At 33.8% G+C, this 18,999-nt stretch overlaps 1 protein-coding gene across 1 annotated transcript in view; it reads left to right on the forward strand.

Moving 5' to 3' along the window:
• The window catches only part of DPP10 (dipeptidyl peptidase like 10), a 648,385-nt gene that overhangs the window by 550,444 nt on the left and 78,942 nt on the right, over positions 1 to 18,999 (forward strand). The window contains exons 11-12 of the mRNA XM_060151528.1: positions 10,047 to 10,170; positions 14,989 to 15,027. Of these exons, the coding sequence (XP_060007511.1) occupies positions 10,047 to 10,170; positions 14,989 to 15,027 (163 nt within the window). The remainder of the gene's footprint in view (positions 1 to 10,046; positions 10,171 to 14,988; positions 15,028 to 18,999) is intronic.

The raw sequence follows: 18,999 nt of genomic DNA on the forward strand, positions 1-18,999 counted from the left end.
AATGGAAGTCAATTTTATAATATCCAGGTTTCTTTCTGATAGAAGGTAGCGATTCCTGACCTTGATGCTGTTACCTAAGAGTCTTTCTAATGAGTTCACCAGCTAGGACATAGCAGTGTCATCAAATACAAAGCTTTGTAAAGACAGAATCAATTGTCATTATTAGAGTATTAGTTAAGCATATATCTGTTTAATATTTGAGGTACAATGTGATCAAATTAGTCACCCATTGCGAAAAGATATCACATATCTTTAGATGTTGGAAATCCAGTACATAGAATGGTATTCTAGATCCCTCTAAGAATGAGGAAGAATCCTGTGAAGAAAAAGTTAACTGTAATTCAGGTATGTTGGTTTATCAATGAACTTGGTCTACATTTGGGAGAGTCATGTAATACCTTATCTGCACAATGTATGTAACATGTTTCTTTTTCTGCCTCGTAGTTATGTAAGTGCCAGTTGTGGCATGTGAAACCACAGTTGGCACTTTTGGCACTTCTGGTGCACCGAAGTGTATGATTTACTCCTTTAGTTGGAAAACTCAAGACCAAAATTTACTTCAGAATGTTTTTTTCAATATTCCCCAGGAATATTCAGTTTTTATGTTTCCTTACTCATTTGTTCCTGGTGAAAGCTTTAGTCCAATTTCCTATCATCTGCATTTAACCTCTCTGAGCACCGGTATTATTTTGATGGGCCTACAAACACACAGACATGAACAAAATAGAGCTATCCATGGTGCAAATCAAAGAATGCTGCATTTATCTGCACATCAAATGGAAATTAAACTCATACTTTTCCTTGATTTTGTTTTAGGATTATCAATATCTATAATATTTAACACTTAGTACTTTAGCCATATGGAAATTTGCTAGAAAACTATTGTGCCCTCCCTAGTTAGATAGACATTTGAGATCTAAAAGAGCATAACATTTTCCATAATTTACTGGTCAGGGTCCTGGAAATTAAAAACATTCAAGAGGGGTAATTGAAGTGCAGTTAATTAAGGGACTATTAACAAAGATATGCATGGGATTAAAAGGACACTCACAAGGGACAGGAAAGCAACACAGAGTCTGCAATAGCAGAAATCCTTTACTGCCCCAGGACTGAAGGAGCAAGGGGCAGACTCACTTAGGAAGCCTGAAGAGGCTTGTAGCTGAAGAACAGAATGGACCAACAGGACCTGTCCACAGGTAGAACAATTAAGTCATTGCCAAACCGGGCCCTAATAGGGAGTGGGTCCTGGTAATAAACACCCTGAACTCTCTCTAAAGCTTTGAGTTCCTCCAGAAGTCTCTCTTGGGCTAGGGAGCCTCGTTGTAGTGTCCAGCCTCTGGAGACCTTGGGGGTGAGTGCTAAGGGGCAAATTCGAGAATAGATTTGATAAATGGGGAATATTCAACAGACATGATTTAAGGATATATTTGCCTGAAAATTTATCATTCTTATTACTTTAGGGATGTGTTGGAGATGTCCAGAAGAACACACAATAATTTGACGCCATGTGAAAAGTGTTCTGTCTCTGTTTCTAGTTCTGTTTCTGTCCCTGTCTCTTTCTCTCTGTCTTTGTGTGTGTGTGGCGTGTGTCTTTCAATCTCTCTGTCTCTCTCTCTTTCTCCGCACACGCGCACACACACACATGCACACACACACACACGCATCTATGGTTTACCTAAGTAATACTTGTACTTTTCCTGAAAACCTGCTATATTTTTCTCAAGTGCATTGTAGATTATGTAACGAATCATGTTTCAGCTGTTTGCATCAGTGTATTTTGGACATGGGAGTTTACCCCTGGTGACACCTGGGTATCTCCTGTAACTTGTTTTCCTTTATCTGTCTTCCTAATTTTATTTACCACAGTATTCGTAAATCATTCTAAGCTAACACAAATTCTTTTTATTTTTTGAAAATGTTAGCTCTATAAATATACAAATTAATAGTTTGTTGGTACCAGTATTAGTAGCAATTTTCCCATATTTATTAGTGACAGTATTCCCATAGGTATTGCAAGCCTATGTACCTTTATTGGAGAATTTTGGTATGAACTTAAAAATACATAGTTAACTTTTAGAGGAAATATTTTTAAAATAATGAATCATGCAGATTTAGAGATTTGCCACATTGTTTTGGAGAAGTGGTTATCTCCTGTGTTCATTCATCTCCAGGCTGAAGAATAAAGACAGTGGTTTGTCTTTAGGTTCTCCTCACTCACTGTCTTTGACATTCTACTTACCAGAAATCTTTCTTTAGTCATCCACCCTTTGTGACACATTGTTCTCAGCCTGTTTCATTGATATGACACTGTCATATTGCCCCTGTCATTCTGGGCTTGAACTGCCATGGTTTTTCTTCCTATTTAATTGAAGTATGTCTAGTCTGTGTCTCTTATTCTGCCAGTGAATGTCTATACCTTCCAATAAAATCTAATTAATAAATTTATCTGTGTTGATGGAAGTGACCCTTCTTACAAGTAAAGCATGGATATTAACAGAGGTCTTTGGAGGGCACTAGCTATGAGTTGGTCATGAATGTCATCACAATACACTTGTGTGCAGAGATCTTGGGTTATCTGGAAGAGAGTGAGCTCAGAGTAACCATATGTGCACAAAGACTGTGGTGAACAAAGAGTAGTGATTGGACAGGAAGCCAGTGAACACACAGGTGTGACTGCTAATATACCTGTCTGCTGGTGATGCTGGTGCCTCCATTCCGCATACCCTTGTGAACAATGAGATCTCTTGTGCCAGACCACCCAGCTAACAGAAAGTCTTTCTTGACTTGAGTGCAACCCCTCTAACCCGCTTGTCTATGTCTCTGTGGCTCAAGAGGACCAGATCCTCGAGGACTTCCTGGGTAATCCAGAGCCATGGAGACTAGGAACAAGCAGGAAAGCCAGTTATAAGGAAGGGACACTTTCACTGGCCACTGGTCATGGGACACCAGATCTAATGTGTTCATGAGATGGAGTTCCAGGAGGACAGCCACATCTGCAGCAGGCAGGCCAAGGAGTGTGGCATTTTCAGGTAAGGGTGCTTCCTTATTTCCTCATTCAGAGGAACCCTGAATACTTACAAGCAAACTGAACAAGTCATTATAAATCATAAGGAGATGTGCACCTAGGACCTTGGAACAAAGAAAGAATACAGGATGGAATTTAATTAGTAAATATCTTTCCTCCCTTCTTACGTGCCAAGTTCTACTTATTTTTCATTTTGGATATTTCCAGCACTTTATTATGGAAATCTTAATGGTTGGAAATCACCCCAATGGACTTTACAAGTTCTATTTTGGGGAGAACTCTCATCCTTATGAATATATGTACTAAGATATCTCACATAAGACTAAATTTTGCTTATGAATATTAGTTTAGGTACAAACACACAAAATCATATTATTTAATCAAAGAGAAATGTAAGTGGTATGACTATAAATAATTTTTGTTTGTTTTTCTTTTTTTTTTTTGAAATTTTGAACTTTATTTTATTTATTTATTTATACAGCAGGTTCTTATTAGTCATCCATTTTATACACATCGGTGTATACATGTCAATCCCAATCTCCCAATTCATCACACCACCACCACCACCACCCTGCCACTTTCCCCCCTTGGTGTCCATACGTTTGTTCTCTACATCTGTGTCTCTATTTCTGCCCTGCAAACTGGTTCATCTGTACCATTTTTCTAGGTTCCACATACACGTGTTAGCATAGGGTATTTGTTTTTCTCTTTCTGACTTACTTCACTTTGTATGACAGTCTCTAGATCCATCCACGTCTCTACAAATGACCCAATTTCGTTCCTTTGTATGGCCGCGTAATATTCCATTGTATATATGTACCACATCTTCTTTATCCATTCGTCTGTCGATGGGCATCTGGGTTGCTACCATGACCTGGCTATTGCAAGTAGTGCTGCAGTGAATGTTGGGGTGCATGTGTCTTTTTGAATTACGTTTTTCTCTGGGTATGCCCAGTACTGGGGTTGCTGGGTCATATGGTAATTCTATTTTTAGTTTTTTAAGGAACCTCCATACTGTTCTCCATAGTGGCTGTATCAATTTACATTCCCACCAAGAGTGCAAGAGGGTTCCCTGTTCTCCAGACCCTCTCCAGCATTTGTTGTTTGTAGACTTTTCTGAGATGCCTATTCTAACTGGTGTGAGGTGATACCTCATTGTGCTTTTGATTTGCATTTCTCTGATAATTAGTGATGTTGAGCAACTTTTCATGTGCCTCTTGGCCATCTGTATGTCTTCTTTGGAGAAATGTCTATTTAGGTCTTCTGCCCATTTTTGAATTGGATTCTTTCTTTTTTTAATATTGAGCTGCATGAGCTGTTTATATATTTTGGAGATTAATCCTTTGTCCGTTGATATGTTTACAAATACTTTCTCCCAATCTGAGGGTTGTCTTTTCGTCTTGTTTATGGTTTCCTTTGCTGTGCAAAAGCTTTTAAGTTTTATTAGGTCCCATTTGTTTATTTTTGTCTTTATTTTCATTATTCTAGGAGGTGGATCAAAAAAGATCTTGCTGTGGTTTATGTCAAAGAGTGTTCTTCTTATGTTTTCCTCTAAGAGTTTTATAGTGTCTGGTCTTCATTTAGGTCTCTAATCCATTTTGAATTTATTTTTGTGTATGGTGTTAGGGAGTGTTCTAATTTCATTCTTTTACATGTAGCTGTCCAGTTTTCCAGCCCCACTTATTGAAGAGACTGTCTTTTCTCCATTGTGTATCCTTACCTGCTTTATCATAGATTAGTTGACCATTGGTGCATGGGTTTATCTCTGGGCTTTCTATCTTGTTCCATTGATCTATATTTCTGTTTTTGTACCAGTACCATATTGTCTTCATTACTGTAGCTTTGTAGTATAGTCTGAAGTCAGGGAGTCTGATTCCTCCACCTCCGTTTTTTTCCCTCAAGACTGCTTTGGCTATTCGGGGTTTTTTGTGTCTCCATACAAATTTTAAGATTTTTCATTCTAGATTTTTCATTCAATTTTTCATTCATTCTAGTGTCTCCATACAAATTTTAAGATTTTTCATTCATTCATTCTGTAAAAAATCCATTGGTAATTTGATAGGGATTGCATTGAATCTGTAGATTTCTTTGGGTAGTATAGTCATTTTCACAATATTGATTATTCCAATCCAAGAACATGGTATATCTCTCCATCTGTTGGTATCATCTTTAATTTCTTTCATCAGTGTCTTATAGTTTTCTGCCTACAAGTCTTATGTCTCCCTAGGTAGGTTTATTCCTAGGTATTTTACTTTTTGTTGCAGTGGTAAATGGGAGTGTTTCCTTAATTTCTCTTTCGGATTTTTCATCATTAGTGTATAGGAATGCACGAGATCTCTATGCATTAATTTTGTATCCAGCAGCTTTAACAAATTCACTGACTAACTCTAGTAGTTGTCTGGTGACATCTTTAGGATTCTCCATGTATAGTATCATGTCATATGCAAACAGTGACTGTTTTACTTCTTCTTTTCCAATTTGTATTCCTTTTATTTCTTTTTCTTCTCTGATTGGCGTGGCTAGGACTTCGAAAACTATGTTGAATAATAGTGGTGAGAGTGGAAATCCTTGTCTTGTTCCTGATCATAGAGGAAATGCTTTCAGTTTTTCACCATTGAGAATGGTTTGCTGTGCGTTTGTCCTATATGGCCTTTATTAAGTTGAGGTAGGTTCCCTCTATGACCACTTTCTGGAGAGTTGTTATCATAAATGGGTGTTGAATTTTGTCAAAAGCTTTTTCTGCAACTATTGAGATGATCATATGGTTTTTATTTTTCAATTGCTTAATATGGTGTATCATGTTGATTGATTTGCATATATTGGAGAATCCTTGCATCCCTGGGGTAAATCCCACTTGATCATGGTGTATGATCCTTTTAATGTTTTGTTGGATTCTGTTTGCTAGTATTTTCTTGAGGATTTTTGCATCTATATTCATCAGTGATATTGGTCTGTAATTTTCTCTTTTTGTAGTATTTTGTCTGGTTTTGGTATCGGGATGATGGTGGCCTCATTGAATGAGTTTGGGAGTGTTCCTTCCTTTGCAATTTTTTGGAAGAGTTTGAGAAGGATTGGTGTTAGCTCTTCTCTAAATGATTGATAGAATTCACCCATGAAGCCATCTGGTCCTGGGCTTTTGTTTGTTGGAAGATTTTTAATCATAGTTTCAATTTCATTACTTGTGATTGGTCTGTTCATATTTTCTATTTCTTCCTGATTCAGTCTTGGAAGGTTATACTTTTCTAAAAATTTGTCCATTTCTTCCAGGTTGTCAATTTTATTGGCATAGAGTTGCTTGTAGTAGTCTCTTAGGATGATTTGTATTTCTGTGGTGTGTGTTGTAACTTCTCCTTTTTCGTTTCTAATTTTACTGATTTGAGTCCTCTTACTCTTTTTCTTCATGAGTCTGGCTAATGGTTTATCAATTTTGTTTATCTTGTCAAAGAACCAGCTTTTAGTTTTATTGATCTTTGCTATTGTTGTCTTTGTTTCTATTTCATTTATTTCTGCTCTAATCGCTATGATTTCTTTCGTTCTGCTAACTTTGGGTTTAATTTGTTCTTCTTTCTCTAGTTTCTTTAGGTGTAAGGTTAGATTGTTTATTTGAGATTTTTCTTGTTTCTTGAGATAGGATTGTATTGCTATACACTTCCCTCTTAGAACTGCTTTTGCTGCATCCCATAAGTTTTGGATCGTCATGTTTTCATTGTCATTTGTCTCTAGGTATTTTTTGATTTCTTCAGTGATCGCTTGGTTATTTAGTAACACATTGTTTAGCCTCCATATGTTTGTGTTTTTTACATTTTTTTCCCTGTAATTGATTTCTAATCTCATAGCGTTGTGGTTAGAAAAGATGCTTGATATGATTTCAATTTTCTTAAGTTTACTGAGGCTTGATTTGTGGCCCAAGATATGATCCATCCTGGAGAATGTTCCATGCACACTGAGAAGAAAGTGTAATCTGCTGTTTTTGGATGGAATGTCCTATAAATATCAATTAAATCTATGTGGTCTATTGTGCCATTTAAAACTTGTGTTTCCTTATTAATTTTCTGTTTGGATGATCTGTCCATTGGTGTAAGTGAGGTGTTAAAATCCCCCACTATTATTGTGTTACTGTCGATTTCATCTTTTAGAGCTGTTAGCAGTTGCCTTATGAATTGAGGTGCTCCTACGTTGGGTGCATATGTATTTATAATTGTTATATCTTCTTCTTGGATTGACCCCTTGATCGTTATGTAGTGTCCTTCCTTGTCTCTTGTAACATTCTTTATTTTAAACTCTATCTTATCTGATATGAGTATTGCTACTCCAGCTTTCTTTTGATTTCCATTTGCATGGAATATCTTTTTCCATCTCTTCACTTTCAGTCTGTAGGTGTCCCTAGGTCTGAAGTGGATCTCTTGTAGACAGAATATATATGGGTCTTGTTTTTGTATCCATTCAGCAAGCCTGTGTCTTTTGGGTGGAGCATTTAATCCATTCATGTTTAAGGTAATTATGACTATGTATATTCCTATTACCATTTTCTTAATTGTTTTGGGTTTGTTTTTGTAGGTCCTTTTCTTCTCTTGTGTTTCCCATGTAGAGGAGTTCCTTTAGCATTTGTTGTATAGCTGGTTTGGTGGAACTGAATTCTCTTAGCTTTTGCTTATCTCTAAAGGTTTTAATTTCTCTGTCGAATATGAATGAGATCTTTTCTGGGTAGAGTAATCTTGCTTGTAGGTCTTTCCCTTTCATCACTTTAAATATTTCCTTCCACTCCCTTCTGGCTTGCAGAGTTTCTGCTGAAAGATCAGCTGTTAACCTTTTGGAGATTCCCTTGTATATTTTTTGTTGCTTTTCCGTTGCTTCTTTTAATATTTTGTCTTTGTATTTAAATTTTGGTAATTTGATTATTATGTGTCTTGACTATAAATAATTTTTAACTTAATTTTATACCTAACTTAGTGTTCTCTTTAAAAACCATTTATTCACTAGATTTGCACCAGTTGAATTTTAATGTTTTTTAAGTATGATTTTTCTTTTAAATCAAGATTTCACATCTTATATAGTTAATATAATGTGTCAGTGTCTGGGAAGACATTACAAAGATATTCTTAAAACATTTCACCTGAGGGCTACTTTGAAAGGAAAACACTCAAAATGAATATTTAAATTTTTTGTTGTTGTTCCTGTTGTTATTTATTTTAAAAACCATTCATATTAATTCATCTCATTTGGCACAAAATATAATATTAGTCACTTTAGCTAAGTGAGACAAATTTCTGATCAGGTTTGAAATTCTTCTATATGTCAGTTCTCTCCAGATTTTTCAATAACTATTACCACCTTGATTTTGCAGTCTTTGGTCAGTTGTTTACAACAATCAAATTATTTTTTACTTCAGTTTTGCACAACATTTATGCCAGTTACTCAGAAATATATATTATCACATTTCAGCACTTTTTTCCTGATTAATTATAGTATCCACTGTCATTTTTCTCCATGCTAAGCCTTCTAGGTAAATTTCTTAAAAGTTAATGCCTATATTTTTCCTTTTTTAATATTCACACTGCCCAAAATGGTAATGCATGCAAAATAAATCAGTTTAAACAAAGTGTAGTGAAAGTGAACAAGACACAGATCTTTAAAGAATCACAAGACCCATTGATTTGGCCAAAGATTAATCCTAAACCAGTAGCATATTTGATTCAAAGTTGCCTTGTTAACTTTATTTAGGTAACTTTATTTTATGATTTCACTGAGTTTCGAGGCAATTTTCAAGTGAGACTCAGCTAGTTGTGAAAGGTGCTGGATAGCTTGAAGAGATTATTGAAGAAGATATGGCAGGATTCACTGTATGACAAGTTATGCTTGTCCTTCTGACATCTTTACTTTGATGGGCTAACTGGTTTTCGAGAGGAAGCACTAACTACTCAATAATGTTAGAAATGTGAGATTCAGGTAGCTGAATGTCTAACTCAATGTGTCTAAGGAGAGGTGATTTGTATTACAAGGTTTTACTTTCATAGGTGATTTTTTTCAAAGTCACTTAAAAACCTGATGCATTCATTTTAAGACAATATTCATGGATGGCATTTTTCAAACCATTTCTAAATCATCTAATCTATTTTGAAACTGGGCAATTTTGTTGGAAATTTGTTTTCTTTTTATCATAAATTGAATCAGTATTAATGATTGCATTTTGTTATGTGTGGGTTGGGGGGGTTTGTGATATATTATGTAAATTTCCAGACATAGAATCTATAAAGGAAAAATGTAAGCTTTCCCAATCTACAACCATCGTGCGGACATTATAGGCTCCACTGATTAGCATCCTTACTTTACCAAAAATTCAATAACCCTTCATATTCTTCAGTTTGATTCCTTCTTTGTTTTAAACTTTTTCAAATAAATAAGATTAAAAAATAATATTGTAAAAAATATTATGAATAAGATTATATTTCCATTGTCCCTCAATGGAAAAAGACCAAAGCAAACCATTCATGGCTCTGTGGCTCAAGTCCTGTGGATAAAGTGAGATAACATGGAAGTCATACATAAGAAATAACTATTAAATCAATAATAATATTTGCCTTTTAATTGATTATTGAATGAATTTTTGAAAAAGTAAAATAGAATATAACTTAGAAAATTTTTTCTTATTTTGCACGTTAGCACTGTACTGATCGATAGAAAATTATTTATGAATGTCTAGTATCTTGATTATTTTTATTTTTTCCAAAAATTTTCCTTCTGTGAAATCATTCACTTTCAAATTTATTCTCAAATCTTCTGTATATTTATGTATATATGTATATGTGCATGTGTTTACATACATATGCACACACATATATTTGTATTTATATATGTCAATATTTGAAGAAGCAGATTTGTATATATATAAGTGGAGAATAACATGATGTGACATCCTTATAGTGTTTCATTTATTCTGCATGTAAAATAACAAGTGTATATTATTGGTGCTGTACACGTTCTCTGGCTCTAAATGTAAATTTTAATTTTATTTCCGAACTAGAGAATACTATATCACTATGGTTAAATGGGTAAGCAATACCAAGACGGTGGTCAGATGGTTAAATCGACCTCAGAACATCTCCATCCTCACAGTCTGTGAGACCACTACTGGTGCTTGTAGTAGAGTGAGTATAATTTACTTTCCTTTATGCTTAAAATATAATAGTTTATGCTACCTTTCAAAGGAAAATTAAACAATTCTTTGTGCAAAGACTTCAATATTTAACTTCCAAAGTTAGGAGTGTATACTTTAATTTCATAAATCTTCCATACATTGAAGTAAGAAATATAGATGATAAAGAGAAGAGAACAAATTAAGCTTTAAAACAATGAATTCTTATATAGTATAAAGGGTAGTCCAAGCCATGTTAGTTTCATTCTCAAATGTAGGCTTTCTCTCTACTTTTTGACAGTGATTAACTTGAGAATATGTGATATTTCTTTCCTGTCATCTTTAAACAATTCCAAAAATTCATCGTTTTTTCTGTAGTTCAGATTAGTCTTCTAAAATAAGTGTCTCTGTCTTTAAATTATCTAAAAATAGTAAAAAAAAAAAATGATTCTTCAGCAACTATGTTTTGAAAGTAGGTTGTATTTCAATTTCTATAATCATGTTTTATAAACTCTGCAGTAGAATCTATATGTGTAATTTTAAGGTTATTAGTAAAGGGAATACTTTAATAAGTTTAAATTGTTATATTACATATTTGGTACTTGGTAAAGGGTTCTCAATTATTTAACAACAGAATTTTCAAACTTAAGCTTCTGGACAAGATGGAGTAAATGTTATCAGCCTTGCATCTCCATAGTAATCAACTGTAACACTTTACAAAATATATTAACTATATTCAGACATTGGACAATAAGGCAGTTAAAATATAAATGGTCAAATGAAGCTATGGCTTCCTACTGGTGACACATTTGAGGCCACAGTGCAAGGAGATAACATCCAAGAAAAGCACAAGTGTATCACTGATCCAAAAAGGCAGGGAGAATCAGAGTTTGAGGCTATTGTGGTGGCTGAATTTTTCAGGACAAGTACCACAGGATAGGAGCTATATATAAAAGAACTTCAGCAATATATGTAAAGGTCTCTTAAGTCTTTATCTCAGTGCTTCGCTGTGCAAGTAAAGGGCCTGCCTCAGAGAGGGAAGCAAATAGAGAATCTGCAAGTTGCACAATACTTGGAGACTTTGGAGTAATGAACAGCAAAAATAGAGATCTCTCACTGAAAACCCTAAACATTCAACTCAGAGCCCAGAAAGAAAATGTATTAGGAATAGAACTATTCTATACTCCTTCTAATAAATCTTTAAATCAAACCTTGAAAGAATTCAGTTCATCTGCCTGTAAACTAGCTGCCTGCCAGAACAAAGTTTACTCTTTAAAATAATTAAAAATTCATTCTCAAAAATGTAGCATTCACAATATCAATCACACAATTAAAACATACTATATATAGACATAGAAAATATAACTCACCCACCTCCCCCAAAATAAGAAGCAGACTTACAAAGGATATAGATACTGGATATATAAAAATAAAGCAAATGGAGCACAATATAAATACATGAGGAATATGTCTAAAGGATATGCAGATGTTTCTTGAACTGGTCTTTTACCTTCTCTGTAAGTTTGCACTTGTTTCAAAATAAAGATTTAAGAAGTAACAAAATATATTTCCAAGATTGGTAATATTATGATGGAAAATAAAAATACTATTAAAATCTTTAAAATATTAGGTACATAGGAATAAATTTAACAAAGAGTGGCAAAATCATAATACTGAAAACTAAAACATTGCTGAAAGGCATTAAAGAAGACCTAAAGAAGAAGTTAAGCCACATTCCTGAATTGAAAGGCTTCATGTTGTAGATGTCAATTCTACTCAAATTGTACTATAGTTTCAATACAATATGAATTAAACTCTCAGCAGACTTTTTTTTTTTTTGGTAGAAGCAGACAAGATAGTTTTTAAATGCATATGGAACTACAAAAGGCCTGACCAGGTAAATCAATACCCTAAGAAAAAAAAAGATAATAATTGGAAGAGTTGTACTACATGATTTCAGGAATAACCAGAAACTTAGAGATTGTAATGGAGGCAAAAGAACACACAAATCGATCAGTTGAACTGAATAGTGTTTCCAGAAATAGATCTATATTTATATGATCAATTGACTTTCAGCATAGGTGCCAAAGCAATTCAATAGGGGGAAATGGCACTGGAACAATTAATAACCGGGTGGAAAATACAATGATGGTTGACATTTCTTATACTATATTCTAAAATTAGTCTGAGACATACTACAGCCTTAAATCTAAAAGCTAGTACTGTCAATCTTCTGGATGAAAAGATGGAATATAACTTCACTATATTGAATAGACAAAGTAGTCATTTATCATAAAAGAAAAAAATAAATCAGACATCATCAAAATTAGAAACTTCTCATCAAAGACCCTATTAGGAAATCAAACAGCTAACCACAGACTGGGAGAAAATATTTTTCAAAATGTACATCTGACGAAGAAATATATACGTTTCAATAATAAAAGACAACCCAATGAAAAAGTCAAAATGTGTGAACAGAAACTTGTAAAGAAGTAACAAACTCATGAAAAAGTACTCAAAATTGTTACACATTAGGAAAATATAGATTAAATCATAATGAGGTAACACTACATACCATTAAAATGAATAAACTTAAAACAACAACAAAAAAGGTGACAGTTTTAACTGCTGATGAGGATGTGGAGAATTGCAAATCTCATTCTTTGTGGGTAGAAGTGTGACTTTACTTTAAAAGAATGATTTTGTAGTCTCAAAGAAAGTTAAACACACATATATAAATATATATGTGTGTGCATATATATCTCAGGAGCTCCATTCCTAGATGTTTGCATGAGAAATAAAAACCTGTTTCCACCAAAGGATTTGTTTAAAACACGTCTTTTTTAGAGAAGCTTTATTCACAATAGCTAAAAACTGGAAACTGTCCAACTGTCCATTAACAAGAAATGAATAAACAAAATGAGGCATATCAATACAATGACATTCCACTCTGCAATTTAAAAAGAAACAGAAGACTGATACACTGAACAATATGAATGAATCTCAAAAACGTGGTGTGAAAGAAGCCCTACACGAAAGAGTACATAATACATGATTCCCATTATCTGAATTTCTAAAACAGGCAAAACTAATCTATGGAAAAAGATTTGGAAGAGTAGTTGCCTTATTGGAAACTGTGAAGGGGCATGAGGAAATGTGTTTGGAAGTGTAAAGGTCATATATCTTGATGGGATGTAAATACATTTATCAAAACTCATCACATAAACTTACGATCTGTACATTTCACTATATGCAAATTACACTTCAGTATTTTTAAACATAATTTTTAAATGGTCTGTAAAAGATAGCAATAAAGAGGAGAAAATTTATCTGTGATTGGAATGATGAGCATAGATATGAAAACAAAGTTGATGCATCAGCCATTTACTTATTGGGTTTCGCTGACACTCTTTACATTTAGCTTGCATATATTAGAAATTTTATTTCAATTATCCTTTTTCATCTGGCTGGCTTATAGATTGACCAGGATTTCATCATTTATTTGTTAAACTGTTCTGGATGGTTTCTTACTGAGACGATCACAAAGTCATTTAAAAATTGTTCATGCGTATACGTATTCTAGTTAGAGAAAGCCTGCCATCTCTATATAGGGAAAATCTATATAGGTAAAGTGCTTCAATAGAAAAGATACAGGAACCCTATCGTATTCTTGAATTGATACCTTATTGATATTCTATTTCTATTCCATTTATGGAGTTTAAAATTTTTACTTTCTACAATAATAGAAATAATAAGACAGATAATTGCATGTGAAGTTTTGGACCCTCGTGGAGTCTAACAAAACTTAGTGACACTAATGAGCAGTGGTACTGATATATTTTCTTGTGTGTCTGTGTTTTACAGATATCAAGGATGATTATTGCTGAAGTGTGACTAGAAAATCAAGGAATGATTTAGTTAGATGTTTTTCTGATGTCTGTATATAGAGAAAATCTATTGGAAGAAAAAAGCCCTGAAAATGGACAATGGTTAATTATAATGTAATAATAATATGGCTTTAAAAGAGGAAATTGGTAAAAAAAACCAAAACCTATAAATAAATAATAATCATTATTTACAATTTGAAATGAGTACTTTTGCATAGAGGTAAAATCTCTAACATATTACGATTTAGTTTTCTTCATTTTAATACTTTTATTATAGAGTCATTTTTTCCAGAGAACCACAAGATATTTCATAAGTTACTACATGTAAACAGCATTACTAAAATTTATTTTATCTACACATATTCAACTTGAGATGAAATTTGTCTAATTTTGCTTTTTGAAATATAATTTTGGTTCTGATCCTATGCAAGATTATTTTAAACACACATAAAATTTTGCCATTTCAAATGTTTAGTTGTTTTCCCTAAGGGGGAAAAATGACTATGGTAAGAGTGGATCGAATGTTGACAAAATGTCCACTTTTAAATTTTATTCCTGGCTGTTTGCCCAGTTTTTTGGAAGGACTTAATATTTGTTTCCTGATGATGCCTAGAGGTGAAAAGAGACAGTGTCCAGTGGTTCAAAACAGTTTGAATGAAGTAATCAAACGGAGCTGGAAAATGATCTTCTGTCTCTGGTTAAGTACAACTGAGAATTCTGAAGGAGTTCACCAAAGAAAAGACTATAATTAGAATATCATTTCATCCCAATTCTCTACTTATTCATTCAGTTTAAGTCAATAATGACAATGTGATCTCCCGTGGTATTTCACCAGCTGCAGGAAGGAAAAATGTGCCTATAGGATAACAGTGTAAAAAAGGTTAAATTGATGCGTGCTCACTTTGGTCTTTAGATGCTTCATGGAGTTAATTGTTTTGTTTCAGAAATATGAGATGACATCAGATACATGGCTATCTAAACAGGTATGGTATAGGTGGTCTCTTTATGTCACATTTTGTCCATCACGCCCATCCTGTTCACTCATTTGTTATGTATAACTTTTTCTCAAAAGTTATTTCAGTAGTATGAATTTAAGGCTCTGTTATGTTTGAATAAATGAGTCTTTTTCATTAAAATATTTATAACTTGGGCTCTATGACATCATTTGTAGAAAGATTACTTCTGTTTTTTATAGGACATAAATTGTAGAATAACTACCAGGATCCATTTTCAGGACCATTCATATAAGTAAATGTTTGTGTAGACGAAGGAGAAAAAGATGTGACCCATTAAAACTACAAACCATCAGCATTGCTCAAATCACCCAGAAAATTAACTTGGTTATGTGGAGATTATTCAGGTGAACATTTCTTTCCTTAGATATATCCTAGCTCATAATGCTAGCTTGTGATATAAATGAAGCTGGAATCCAGATGATCACAGAAGAATAAACAAACATCTCCACAACATGCTTTCATACTGGACATTTCAGAAGGAAGCACAAATAGATTATTCAAATATAGCTGAACCCATTTTACTACTAATTTCATCACTACTTTTTGCAAAGGGAAGTATTTTGTTTGGCTTGTTTGGTTTTGATTTGTTTTGTTCTTTACAGTGCTCTTTTATTTTATATTCTCTCCCTGGGTGTCGTATACATCTGTGGTTTCAATTACCACCACCAAGTGTATAGCCCCAGGCAACTCTCTTCTGAGTTCTGAAATATCCAAATTCATGCTTGGCATCTTCTCCTGAATCTGTGAAAGTAACTGCACACTCCACAGGTTCAAACTAAACTTCTCTGTCTTCCAGTCAGTCTGTCTTCTTATCATAGGAGTCAAGGACGTATTTATCCATCCAGCTATCAAAATCATAAACCTAGTGGGGATTTTTAAACAGTGTCTTATCCTTACCTGCATATGTTATTATTCATCACCAAGTTATTTTGATTTTACTCTCAAAGATCTCAAGTCAATTTACTTTTCTCCAATTCACAAACACCATACAGGATTAAACTACAGGCACTGCATTTCCTCCTTAACTGGTGAACTCTCAACCCCTTAGCGTTGAGAGTTCCCCTTAGGAACCTGACACTCTGTTCTCTACACTGCAGACTGGCTGAGTGATCTTTTCAAAATATGTATTTGATTGTCACTACCCACAACACTCATATTCTCTCACAACTAAAACAATTTTTATCTCCCCTTTGTTCTACGGATAAAGACCAACATCCTTAAAGGGTCTACAAAGGATTAAGTTGAAAGCCTTTCCAGCTCTGTGTCATACCATCTTTTCTCCCATTTTTTCCATTAGCCCTCCTCATATACCCAGGACCTTTATGTGAACTCTTTCTTCTGAACAGAGTTGTCTCAACTACTTTCTTATGTGAAGGCTGCTCATTTGTCAAACCTCAGCCTAAATCACCTGCATAAGAAGTCACCTCCTCAACCACACTAAACAAATCACATTCCCCAATAAAAGTTAAAGTCAAGTGTAATCTTTATGAAACACTCATACAGTTAGTTCTGTGACTTTTTTACTACATTCACAAGAGCAGGAAGGTTATTCATTTTTTGTTACCCACTAATACAAATGCTTAATATGGAGTCTGGTTATAAGAAGAGATCCATATATACTTGTTGAACAAATAAAGAAAAAGAGTAAGAAAGATTGTGAATAGGCTAAACCTTTGCTTGTTCGAAGTATAGGCATGTCTATCTATCTATCTATCTATCTATATTATCTATCTATCTATCATCCATCTATCATCTATCCATAGGTAACAATATGAACTATTTAATCTTAGTCAAGGTACAACATGAAATTGGGGGAAAAAATCTTGTTTTTTTAGCCAGTAATGGACTCTTACAAAATTAAATTAGATACTTAAAATAAAAATCATTGAAAACAATAACATAATGGATATGGATTTATTCTAAACTGCCTGCTTTATTAAACCTGTTTTGCTACCATTTTGATTGCTAGTGACATTCATAATAGTCTAACATACAACAACACAATGCATGCTCTTTTGGGATTATGTTATCTACATTTTAAGTCCCAAATTTATGAATATTTAATAGAAACTTTTTAAAATAAATAAACCAGTTATCAATTATTCAATAAAAAATGCAGGGAGTAGTTTGTCATGGTTAACTTTTTCTCCAAAAGCTCTAAGGGAATTTCAGGAAATACTTAGAATTCAATGAAATTTAAAGGATGAGAATCTATAATGAGATGAAGCAAGTTTCCAAGAAAATTAGAAATTTAATGTAATACTCATATGCTTGTTTTCTGGATAGTGAGAAGAGCAGAGAGAAGTGGGCGTGTTTGCCCTAGCTTTCAAGAGATTTATAGTTGGAATAACCAGTGTAAAAAACATTTGGCCAAGAGGTGGACTTTGTTATCCTCAGCTCATTATCCTGTGTGCCATAAATACTGCCTTGTTTAAGGTCATAAATGTAGACAGTTAGACTGGCTCTGCTTCTTTATTTGATTGCAGGAAAGGCTCTGCATAGAGCTGTATGTTTATAACTAGTTACATTTCAATGGTGAAAGTTTTTAAACCTAGCAATGTATTGGAGATTATAATTCCCATCTACTCTTTAAAATGAACTATTTCTAAGGTACCCGAATTGGAGGAACAGGGACTAACATAAAAAGCACATTGCTCAGGTATCCCCATACCTAATTTATTCTTGGAGCAAAGCACAGGAGGAAAATGTTGAATAAGGGAGAAGCCAATAGTTTGGAGTAAATGTGGTGGATAAAGTGATATATGTAACAAATATTTTTGCCCATTGTACACATGCATTCATCTGTTCAATTATAAGAAGGTCACCTACTGTGTCCTAGGCAATAGAGCTAAAAAAGATGAAATTACAAACTTAGTTTAATTATTACTTGCCTAGTGAAGGAAGTCAACTATATAATAGAGTGTACTGAAAGCCATGATAGAGATGAATACAGAGTACTATTCAGAATCTTTGAGGAGAGATTTCCTAACTAGAAGAGACTCTCTAACTAAGGAAATTTGGAAATGGTTTCTGTTCTGAGTTTAAGTAAAAAATGAGTAAGATTTAGCACAAAAAGGACGACTGAAAGGTTAGGCCAGACAGAAGAAACCCCATGTGCAAAGGCAAAGAGAGAAATATTCCACAGGGGCAAGAGATGGAACATAGTTGAACAACGTGATTCACTCAGTCAAGTGTCTTGTCAGTATTTATTATATGCTTTGTAATGCAATTTTCCCATCCTTGAATTGTATTACCTCAGAGTTTTAAATTTATTACACATATCATCTTATATTTTCATGAGTGTCCATGAAGTAGACAAGGAAAATAATATTTTTATGTTTCTATCATGGGATGTCATTACTAATAAAGCTAGAATCAGACTCGAGATTATTAAAATAGTTATTAATTTACATATTCAGTCAATAAATGATTATTAAGTACAATTTATGTGACAGTCACTGTCCTGGGTGCTGGAGACAAAGCAGTGAAGAATGGAGCTTACATTCTAGAGGAATACCTCCTATCTCTCTATCTACCTACCTACCTATATGCACATATACACATATCCATTCATGTACAAACAAATGTATGCATACATAAAATATGTATGGTATTAGGTGGTACGGAAAAAAGTAGACAGTAGGCAAAAGCGGGATGAGGGATTCAGATACAGTTGGATGACCTGGCTTTCCTGATCACACTTTATATGGGGTAATCAGGAAACACCTCACTGATGACAGACATAAGAAAGAGGTGAGATCAAGAAAGATCCTTCTGCAGCAACATGGATGGACCTAGAGATCGTCATACTGAGTGAAATCAGAAAAAGACAAATATCACATAATATCGCTTATACGTGGAATCTAAAGAAAGTATACAAATGAACTTATTTACAAAACAGAAATAGAGTCACAGATGTAGAAAACGAACTTATGGTTT

The sequence above is a fragment of the Lagenorhynchus albirostris genome, chromosome 6 (genome assembly GCF_949774975.1).
Source record: "Lagenorhynchus albirostris chromosome 6, mLagAlb1.1, whole genome shotgun sequence".
Taxonomy (NCBI): domain Eukaryota; kingdom Metazoa; phylum Chordata; class Mammalia; order Artiodactyla; family Delphinidae; genus Lagenorhynchus; species Lagenorhynchus albirostris.